The sequence below is a fragment of the Bombus fervidus genome, chromosome 12 (genome assembly GCF_041682495.2).
Source record: "Bombus fervidus isolate BK054 chromosome 12, iyBomFerv1, whole genome shotgun sequence".
Lineage (NCBI taxonomy): Eukaryota > Metazoa > Arthropoda > Insecta > Hymenoptera > Apidae > Bombus > Bombus fervidus.
In genome coordinates, this window is record NC_091528.1 from 7,973,442 (window position 1) to 7,985,379 (window position 11,938).

At 38.5% G+C, this 11,938-nt stretch overlaps 1 protein-coding gene across 3 annotated transcripts in view; it reads left to right on the forward strand.

Moving 5' to 3' along the window:
* Positions 1–9,823, forward strand: part of LOC139993255 (ubiquitin carboxyl-terminal hydrolase 48) — a 76,884-nt gene extending 67,061 nt beyond the window's left edge. For all 3 annotated transcript variants that reach the window (XM_072014810.1, XM_072014811.1, XM_072014813.1), the window contains 2 exons: positions 1,044–1,128; positions 8,025–9,823. In XM_072014810.1, coding sequence (XP_071870911.1) covers positions 1,044–1,128; positions 8,025–8,047 — 108 coding nt within the window. In that variant the 3' untranslated portion in view covers positions 8,048–9,823. The remainder of the gene's footprint in view (positions 1–1,043; positions 1,129–8,024) is intronic.
* Positions 9,824–11,938: the final 2,115 nt, after the last annotated feature.

Sequence of the window (11,938 nt, forward strand, 5' to 3'; positions counted from 1 at the left end):
TACGAATAATTCGCAACACGCGGTTCCTAGAATTTGATCGATTAATCGTTAAATTTGTCTACCTGATAAACATATTAATACACGTTTCTATTAAACAAACTGATAACGCAAGAAAAATGATCTGCAGATTAAAATTCAGGAGTCTATCAATAGGTGCATACGGTTACAAAGGATTAATCGTTGGTTTGGAAGTTTATAGCAGCGAAGATCGGGTCGTTCCAAAGCAAATAAATGTTTGCTGCCATTGCGAACGTTTGTTAATTCACGGCGACAGTTTCTCGGGAGGAACGAATGTGGACCTCGATCCACGTGGCTCGTATTCCATGTGGAATACTCGGAGATCCCACGTGTGATCCACGAAGACGCGTGGGAAGACGAACGTCGCACGAATGTCGCCAGCTGTTCACACGTGTCCTTTATGTGCATTACTAAAATCCGCCGCGCCTTTAGTCTTCTTTCCCCCTTTCAAAAGTTCCTTACTAGTGGAACGATCTCACGATTGTTTTATCTACTTCTCGCACGTGATGCAGAGGTGATAAGGAACCTGTACAATTTATTGGCTTGGCAACTAAGTGACTGCGGATTTTATCATTATCCGCAATCACTTAATTGCCAACTCAATAGTTCATTCGTAGGGTAACTTGGAACATTTCTTCTGGATCGACTCTAGATGTTTATATAAATTTTATTCGAAGAACGTAATTGATGATATCTTTGTTCTTGCAATTATTAAGTGCAAGTACATTCTTCATACATAATATTAATATTTCGTTTTGCTAAGACGGAAAGACGATTATATATTTTTTTTCATCGTATGTATTGCTTTAATTTCGATTGGTTTAAGTGCATGTTACATGTCGATAGTTCCGGTATCATTTTTTCCAATTTGATTGTTCAGCTTCTTGAAAAGCGAGTGATATACTTCTGTAAATTTGTTTATCGTAAAATGATAAATGATCGTGAATACCAAGGAAAATTGTAACAAATAATATTTGTTACAATATTAACGTTGACCTAACGAAAATGTTTCTGTTTGATTGTAGATCGACACGCCGATAGAGAACGAAGCAGACGTGACGTCGGATGCGAACAACCCCGAGTCCACGTTCCCAGAAAAGGGTTTCAAGGGTGAGCGAAATATCGTAGAAAATTATATCGCGTTTCTCGAAATTATTTTCACAACTTCGCTTACGTGGTTTAGAATCTTCATGCTGGAACTCGCGTCCCTCTCTATATAATCCATTCCTATACTAATCTACAATTCTTATTTGTGACCCCTTTGATCATCCAATTATTCATGCTCGGTAAGAAAGACAAGAAGACAGTAGATTTTCAGAGGAGAAGTATTTTCAAAAGTAGTCTGAAGATTTAAGAAGTTGAAACAAATCGACCTACTATAACGTCATTTAACGTGATTATATTTTTCCAGCTGTATTCTCCTATCGTTTTACCTCCTTTCTACTATAATCACGTTATCTTAGAAACACATCATTACCTATACATTAATCCTAACGCAAACCCTAAACGATTCTTACTAATTCTTGGACGTTAAATTAAAACGAAGCGATCTCGGCAGAAAAATTTTCATTACAGAGGATCGGCGAAGTCAGGAACTTCTCGAAAAATTTCTCGCAAAAAAAGAAAAAAGAAAAAAAGAATAGCATCCATTGGAGCGTAAAATACGCGGCGAATCAGAAGTCGTGAAATCAAGTGGCTGGCAGAAAGACTCGAATTAAGTCGGTCGCGTTCAGACACTCGCGCCGATCTCCGACGAAACCAATCCACTTAACTCTCAACCCCCTTAAGCCCTGCCCGAGGCAAGAAAGATCGTGAAGGTTTTGTTCTCGAACAAAAATCTGACAAATATGCCGCGATTTGCCGAAGAATGGAGGCGAAGTACAGTCAGCTAGCTACCCTCTAACTTCCCCTACCAGCCAGTCACTCGAAGGATTCTCGTCCCTGCTCGTCCCTCTCTTCTCTCTCTTTCTCTCCCTGTGTCCTTTCCCCGTGGCTGGAGAGGGTGGCTGGCGAGCAAAGGGTGACTCTTAAATTACTTAGACCGAACAAAACGTAACAAATGACGGTGAATCGGGCCACTTATGCGATATTGGCCCATCACCGGCACCCACGTATATTGATACGTCGCATTAGGGCCTGCCAGACACCCTCTTCAACGTCTTCTTCGTTCCCGTGATTTCTGCGCAACGAGGATCCTCTCTAGTTTCGTCTGCTTCCAACGAAACCTTCTCTCCTTCTTTTTTAAGTATTCCATGCCTCGCATTCTTGTTTCGAGTTTTCCCCGTGCGTATGTTGGAGTTTTACTATGAATTATGGATACAAAGATTGTCGATATTCGCGGCATAAGTCGAAGATCGTTTCGTCTTTGTATTTTCGACGGATCTACTCGGTTTTTGCTTCTTCAAATATTTCCTATCGTATCTTTGTTTCATTTTTTACTCGTCGCTCGTATTCGTACGAAAATGGCTACAAAATGCGTTGACGCAGCTTTGTATTCATTGCAGTATAGCATCTATGTATTTATGGATTAATTAGAACGAATGATATTAAGTTTCGTATCGTTTAATAGTACCGTTTTCACGTTACTACGAAAATTAGATCGTGTGCCAATAGAAGAGTATTTTTTATTGTCATCGTAGAAACTTCTCTTTACATTACAATTACATTACACCGACTTGATATTCGTGAAATAAATACGTTCTCGTTCTTATTCCCATCTTCATCTTCTAAACATCGATGTTTCTCTTTGAACCATGGACGTTGATAAAAGCTCTTGGCACCTTGACATTTACGAAATAAGTTGAAATATAAGTTTTCTTTCTTCGAGCGAAAGTGTTTTCTGCAAAGACCTCGAACGTATTCCACCCCTTTCTCTTCCATACAGTTTTCTCTGTTGCGAGACTTGGCTCGCTTGGTTATTAATGGTTTTCGCGAACTCGGTTCATTAAGGAGCTCACGAAACTCGGCGCGTTCACGAGAAAACCACCCCATCGCCAGCGAACAGGCAAACGTGTCGAAAACGGTGGTCGTGCTTCAAATTAGCAAGGTATATTATTTTCAAAGGCCACGCTGCAATTTGCCTCACCCTTTCCGGCCTGTCAAATCCTCTGGCCGTCTCAATATTTCATTTCTCCTTCGGCATTTAACGTTTCTTTTCGTCGACACAGATCACTGTAAAACGATCAAATAAATTCTGCTATTAGAAATCAAAGCTTCGTGTTATCAGAAACACTCGCTGTTAGACTAAAAGTACTTTTTGCCAGCACATACACGCTCTATGTCTATAAAACTCGACGTTCGTGAAATTAATTAAACTATAAAACTCGTATGAAGATGGAAATTGAACGAAAAAATACGTATATATAGCGCAAGTAAATAAGGTCGAAATATAAGTCTAATAAGGAAGGAACAAGCTGTTTTAAAAATTTCTGCAAAGAATTAATAGCCGGTGACTCTTATCGCGTCCACAGTTTTAATAATCAAACATAATTTTTGTTAGTATATTTTACATTAAATTTCTTTGATACAAGCACTGTCTGTGACCTAATATTCCTACGATAATTGTTCTTAATAAATCTTTCATCGTATTCGAGTATTTGTACATTTGTTTCGTCGCGATTCGTCGACGCTGGTTTAAAAAGCAGATTCGAGACAGATTTGGCGTCTAATTAGAAGTCGTTTCAGGATCGTCGATGGTTGGAGGATAAAAATTCAAAGGGTGGCAGGAAGGTGGCGAAAACGACGCCGTTTGGAAGGGCTCGGCTCGCCCTTTCAACGCGATGTCGTATCAATTTCCCCCTCCTCCCTCGGGCCTTTTTGCCAGCCACTAGAATTACACGCGCTATTATCGCAAAAAAGCACGGCGAAGATAAGAAGCGGGATTCGCGGCGCGAGCAATCCACCGCTCGCGGAAAGCGAGAGATGAAGACATTATCGTGATCGTTGGCCGCGTGTTTAAGCGTCGCAAGAACGCAAAGAAGACGCGGCCAGAGAGCAAAGGAGACCGTTCCACGGTGAAAAAGAGAGAGGATGCACCTGTCCACCGGTTCACTAACGAGAAACATGACCCGTGCACGTAGAATCGATGCGAGTCAGTTTTCTTGAAAAATATGTCCCGTGTTCTAACTCTCTCGCGAAAAATCCCATAGGAAAAACCTATTGCCGGTCTGCATACGTATGAATAAATGTACGAATAATTGGCAATTAACCGCGGTGACATTTTTAGAATTCCTGCTTGCCGCGGCTCAATAGTACGCTTCGCTTTGTTACGATTTTTGCGCTGGGTAATTAGTCCCATCGATCCACTGTATTTCTATTTAGAGGTAGAAGACAAGTTGAATTTGGGTAATTTCGAGTTGTAGTCGAAAGATTGGAAGTTTCTTAGCAGATACTAGTGCATCTTTGCAATATCCAGAAACTTATTCTTCAACGAACTAATAATAGATTCAACGTAGAAAGCTTTTCGTACAGAAAATCCGCGGAATTTTGATCGTCCAAATTGACTCTTTGATTTGTCAATTGACAAATTGATATTTGCTCGCGCGTGGACAAATAGTTTCTATAAAATTCATTGAAATTATTTCGGTTCGATCAAAATTTCACCCCGTTCGAACGCCTACAGGAAATCCACCTATTCCTCTTAATCCTTTAAATCCGTCGAACTTCTGAATACCGAAAAAACCTACTTCTTGGCGTGCCAATAGATCCAGCAAAAAGAGATTTCAATTGCTCCGCGAATTTTTGCATGGCGCTCGTTGCAATTACACTGTTGCGCACCGAGGATTATGTCCGCGAGATTCGCTTCCCCCGGAGAAACTTTTTCCTCTCGGTGTTGGCCGTTTCGCGGCGGCTTCACCACACAGCCGCAGAATCATTCTAGGCCAAAGGAGATAATGCAATAATAAGTATAAGTTAGGTAGAAAAGGGGGTTGCCCCGCGGTCGGGGAACGAGTGCTCCTCGCAATCTTCGGTGCCGGCTGATTATTATGTCGTTCCGGACGGGCCCCGAGCATTTTCACGAGCACTCTCTCAATGGCTTCGTTGCGTTTTCTCGCGGAGTCACTCGTTCATGCTCTTCTTGTTGCTCTCGGGGGTTGCTGGTTTTTGAGTCCAGCTATTGGTTCACCGAGAATCTGGCCGGGAATTTTTAAGAATTTTAAAGAACCTCGTCAAAGAACGTGTAGATATTTAGCTAGCCGCAAGTTGCCGCACAGTGGCTAGTTTCGAACAGGATATTTTAATAAATATATCAACGTACATATGGTGTACATTATACATTAGCATATTAGTTTGTATCATTAAAATACATAAAATAATAGTATTTAGATACGGAAGATTTATTAGGGAATTTTTGACACGGTAAATGTGTTTGGACGCCGTAATCAATTACGAGAATATCGTAGAATAAGTAAATGATCGTCTTCTTTTCTCGTTTTTCTATTGCAATTGTGCCATACAAGGCTAAGGTCAAGCGAAGAAATGGATGGGAGAAAAGCGAGAAGGCGAACGATGGCGGTGAAATTGATGGGAACGTCTTATTCTGAGGGCCCCCCGTCCCATTCCCTTCCACACTTTTGTCTCCACTCTCGTCTTAGCTGACTATGACAAATAATTGCCGAAGCTTAACATAAGCCAGAGGCGGTATACTTAGCTAATAGCAAAAAACAGGGAGAAAATAGCAGGAAGTTTTACGTGTGCCTGTTCCAACTCCTCTTTCCATTCTGCGTGGTACGCGATCAGAACAGAATTCTCTGCCATCGAATCCTTCAGCAAGTCTTCTCTGTTCTCTTCTTGTTTCTAATACAAAGTATCTTCTAGGAAAGCCGCGATTATACTTCTCCAAGAGATCACGTTCGCGTGGAAAATTTCCTGAAATTCCGACATGTACATCGGTCATCGTGCAACTGCAATATTTTTGTCAGCATGTATACATAGGATGAAATTTGTACGATTCGAGAGGTCTCGAAGAGGAAGAGAATTATTCGAGAACGAGTTTCCAGTGTTCTGACGACGAAACGAGTTATTTCACGACGAGCGCGCAGTCTGATGCTAAACGCTGCATCGACATGGCATGCGTGACACCCTTCGTCCCATCATTTTCGTCGTCACCAGTCGTCCTTAATGTGAATTTAAGAAGCCTCACAAACGACCGTCGATCGTGGATTTCCATGACTCGTTTTAAATTATTCCTCGTCTTGGTACGTCTATCCCTCGTTACCGCGATTCCTTCTCTTCTGTTTTATTCTTCGGTCATTTCTCACTCTGTTTTCCAATCTTTTGTTAATTATGTATCGTACTTATCATTTTTCCAACAATTTTGAACTTTAGTGGAAATTGTTCCTCCAATTGCAGAAATTAATCGCATTGAAATATCGCGATAATTCTGACCAATTATCGCTCGCGTCAATTTTCTTTTAAAAATCGAGAACATTCTATCAATTTGTTTAATCGGCGATATACTTGGAAAACAGCGGACTTTAGAAATTACCTGCTATCCGATTGATCAAATTTTTCATTTTTAGTTAATTCACTCATTGAAATTACAAATTCGATTGATTATTTTACTTTCGTATCTTGTACAATCCGATCGCGTCACTATCTCCCGTTTCATTCTTTAAATGTCAATTCCTAACCAGCTATGTCTCTTCAACATTTCCTATTGATTTTATTTTATTCCTTCAACCTTTTCCACCTTCCAGCAGCCAGCTAATTAAGTAAATAAAATTAAGTAAATTAGATGGTAATGCTATCAATACTCGAACAAAACCTATATTGTCAAAATATTCGTTAAACACGTATTAAACATCGATATTTGGAATAGAAGTGAATAAATTTTGATAGACTGCGAGTATTTCTTTCATCTATCAAATATTATAGTGAATGTTCTACATACTATATCGTTGCATGTTACGTGTATTTTTACAGCTAACAAATTTCTCAGAAACGCATAAAAATTCCTATTCTACTTATGAAAGTTATTGTATTACGGTTCAAGTGTTCGATACAATGGCAATGTCTAGTTTGCTCAGAACGCGCGAGTCGAGAATGGAAGCCACGGGACCGAATGAAATGCGCTTCGCGGTCGACTGACTTTTCCGAAATGTTTTTCCAGCAAGCAGGAAACGACCAGGACCGACTATGTTCTTTTCTACGATCATTCTTTTGTCCTCGACCGCGGAATCCTTTCTCGCGATACCCGCCTACAGTGTCGGGGAAAAAAGCTCGATCGTGGACGGTTTTGTCGGTGATTCTCGAACGAGACAAGTAGCAAAACGATCGTTCCACATGATCTTTCAAGGATTTTCTAATCGAAGAATTAAGCGCGTCGCGGCGTCCAAGAGAAACTCCTTTGTTTTTGATTTTCGATTCGTTCGACAGTATTATTAGAATTTTCTTCTCGTCTGATTCTCCTACAAGAAATCCATCTTCCGTCTATTCGTCACTTGTTATCCTTTAACCGAACCATTTCATTCGTCAGTTTATCCAAAATCTTGCAGATCAAATTCAGCGTATTCCACTGTGGTTTGCGTTTAACCCAGATATGCTGAAATAAAACTCGCGATCGTTTGAAAAATAATGTTATTTTTCCTTTACTCGCAGTTTACATTACAATCTTTCGCTGCTCTTATTTTACCAAACGAAAGAGCATTCGCGATGTTCTAAAAAAATGTTTAGCGTAAGATTAACGCGAGATCTCGATAAGAAATTTTGCATATTTTCCTCTGAACAACTCGAGATATTTCTTAACGTTACGAAAAGATAGGATTCCGACGAGATTGGGTGGAAAATAATTGAAAGAACGCTGTAGGAATATTCGTTTGAATTAGACGGTGTCAACCGAGCAGCAAAAAATCACCAAGTACGATCAAATAAATGTTCAATCATGCTCTCGTAACAGGCATATCTGGGTTGATCGTGAAAAACCTTCGACGAACACGTCACCCGTTGAAGATCGTCGTTCGTGTTTCATCTTATTGCAGTTGAAATAATAACGAATTTTGTTCCAGGAACGGAATTGGTACCGAGCTGATCTGCGTCATCAAGTGTCAGAGGATAGGCAATTGCATTATGGCGGGACGTTTAATGACGATAGTCGATTTAACATAAAATATTTTTGTACGCGAGTTATCATATACTATACATATATTAATCTGTATAATAACGTATACAGAGGTGTGTTAAACGAGATATATCACGCTGAGAAGAGAAGAGAAGCTGCTGTCGTGGCTGTACAATCCGACGAATATCGCGGTCTTTATTGTTATTAACATTATTTTACGCACAGACAAGGATGAATCAGAAAAGATGAAAAGCTATGGAGGGATGAGTGGCGACTAAGAAACCCAAAGAGAGAAAGATTAGGTGTCGAATTTTGTAATTATTATTGGTAAATATATCGATGGTTGCGTGTTCTAACGTGCTATGGAATCGAGGGATGTTAGAATGTGTGTGAACAGGAGCGAGAAAAAGAGAAAGTGTTCGTGAAGGGATGATTACGTTATAATGACCGATAAAATTGATATTTCTAGGAATAATCATTTTTCTACCATTGAATAGCGATTAAGAAGATTATTAGAGATTAAAATTTATCCCGTGTTTTACGTAAGTTAGCTTAGCTTGTAGATTTATCTGTTTTATGTTGAGCCTGCTCCTTCGCGAAGGGTTTGCTTCGTCCGATAGAAAGCTGTGTCAGTATGACCTAATATTTAGCTGCTCCGTTACTTCTCAGCGTTTTTTCTTCCTTTTTTCCTTTTTTCCTTTCTTTCTTTTTTTTTTCTTGAAGTAGCAAACACTTGACAAAGATATCGGAGGATAATGTTTTTCTACTTCTTGCGAAGTAGCTTTATAAATTTTGTCGTACTTTCCATGTACATCGAGATCATGTATATCTATGAATTATTAATAGCTGTAATTTTTCCTTGAATTATATTATTAATTTATTGGGACGAATTTGGCAATCTACCGTACAGGAAATTCCATGATCGCTGGAACATAAGAAATTATGTAAATACTTCGGTTACGAATTGAAAACCATTTATGGTCTCGCGAGAATCCTAACAAATTTGAAGAAACGTATCACGTACAAAGAATAGTCAAATTTTGTCAATCTCTTAGATTCACCGCTTACAGCGAAACAACCGAAGAAAGTAATAGCGCGAATTTCTTGTACATCTGTGTAATATAATTCGATCTGAAATGATTTTAGGTTATAAATAATTAAATCAGTGGATCTGATTTTTAACGTTTATTTTTCCATGTAAAATATATGAGAAGATAGGATAGAGATCGGGTCGCTTCCACGAATCATCCCTTCCATTACATTCAGAGACGAACTTGGATTTCCACTGTGTTTGGAACGGAAACTGATAGAGATACCGTCATGACACTTTTTTTTTTTTTTGTTTAAAGACAATGTGACTTTTAGTTGAGTTTTGGATATCGGTAACACGTACAATTTTAAGTTTACGTTATAACATCACAGGTGAGAAATGTGCGTGCACGGAATGCGAGGATTGCGAACGTTTTGGGTGTCGATCATTTCTACGATGGTGTATCACGGCGCCCATGGAGCTTTCTCTTTCTTTTTTTGTGCACTTTGATTAATGCAAATACAACTGTCTTTAGCGAAACTTTCTTCCGTTCTCCGGCTCTCGATGTATCATTATCCGCAAATTGTGTATATGGCTGTATCGTTGCATAGAAAATGGTTATAGGTGCGTTGAAGAGGATCCTAGAGATCATAGGAATAATTTACTGTTCGTCGTAGAAGCTGAGAATAAAATGGCACAGTAGTACCGATCATATATACATCGGTGTCTTTGAACGATTTATTTCTGCCAGTCACCCCTTCCATTTTCACCTATATTTGTTCTTCTTCTTTCCAGCTTCAACCCTCTATAATCGTGAGTGTTTGTTTCATTACATATTTGCAACAAGTGCAATAGACGGTGGATCTTCATGTAAATTTACATTCTCGAGAATGTAATTTAAAATATAAAATCTCTCCAAAATAATTTGGATATTTTATATACTTTTTTGTATTATTAGTTTACACTTTCAAATTTCGTGTAAAAACCCGCAGTTTAGCAATAGGGAAACTGCTTACAATTAGTCTTCATCATGTACAGAGCTTTTCGTGTTCGAAGTCAAATGGTATTATAGAGGGTTAAATGCTAAATTTTTTAGCATGCATTCTGAGCTCTCTGCCAGATAACGTGATTAGATTTTACTTAACCCATTGTCCTACTATTTTACTTAACAATCTCAAGCTTCATTATACAGCTTGCTGTGGATTAAGAACTCGTTTATCATTTTTATGTATCCAAGGATTATGTTATTCAATATCCTTTGTATTTTAATTATTTTCTCTAATTTCTGTGTTTCTCGTTTTAATGTATTCTTTATTTCATTCCCGTTTGAATATTATATTAGCTGTTTAATATGCGATATTGATATTTCTTAATGCAAGAACCATAGTTTTCTGTTGGAAGTGAAAAGGTATATAATTCAGTGTGGTGTCTATTCCAAAAATTATTCAATGGCTGAAAAGGTAAGCAACGTTTTTTTTTTACAAGCAACGAGATAAATTTTAAAACACGATGATATTTGCTTCGAAAATTAGAATCTGTCTTTGTAGAATTGGTAGAATAAATCTTTGTAAACTTTTTTCCTTGAATTTTTAATTAAACAATTTTCGTACCATTTCATTGACGCAGTTTTATTAGATTTTCTTTTTTTTAATGAACAAGAAGTCAGAGAGAGAATTTTTAAGGGATCAAGCGAAACTATCGGGATTGTTTATAAAACACAGGTGTTTAACAAATAGCCGCAGAGGAATGTGGTGCGTTCCGTCAAGATTAAGACTCGCATGCGGGTCCTACGTAATACGAATTAGGGAAAAAGCTTGATCACCGTGGCATTTGTAAGGATTAGAAAGAAAATAAGGAAAAAAGGGAGCTTAGCGGCCGGGAAATCTGGTCCACCCTAAAATAATCCGTCGCGACTTTTCTCCTCTCGAATTTCGTCTCGTTGTTGCCTTTCTGAAAATTCTCTTCTAAACATTACCCTATTTATTTTCAAGAATATCCTTCTACCTTATCCGAAATATCCAATTCTATCGTTTGCGAATATTCGCGAACTCAGAAGAAAAGTAGTACAACTAACGAAATGTTTTTCTCGATCGAATAAACTTGGAATTTCTGATACGTTCCACTTACGATACAAAATACGCGATGATACGTGTTATAAAATATTTCCATTTTTAGCAGACGAGTCGTGAAATATTTTGCATCAGATCAAATGGAGTTGCAAAGATTCGAAAGTTAATGTTTTTTAATCAAAACACACGAAGATTTTAATCTTTCATGGTTCCACATTGAGTTCTACACGATATTCCACGCTAATTAATTCTATTATTTTCAATGAATCCAATAGACACACGTTATCGCACATAGTAATTAACAACATAAAAGTTATTTATTTCCTATACAAGCTCCCTTTGCAGCTTGTTACACGAGCAAAATAAATTTCTCATTTTTGGTCATTGTGTCGTTTTTTAAAAAAAAAAAAAACGCACTTGAACCAGTTTGCCATTGAGTACTTCAATTATGTTGGAAAAAGAAACACGATAATTAAAAGACTCGTACGATCCAAACAAGATTCGGGTCCCGAAATTGGTAGCTGTTAATTAATTAACGCGTCCCGCGACGGAACGACGCGAATTTTGCCGACGATTTACAAGGAAGTTTAATTACCCGGTGGTAAGTTTAATGTAGTTAGGCCTATTGAACCGTCGGCAAGATTGTTTTACAAAGTAAATGAGGCAATGATGACTCGTGGCTTCGGGACCACCTAGAAACCAGCCGAGGTCCTTCCAGCCTCGCCTTTAAACTCCTCCAGAATTAATTAACGCGCGAGCACA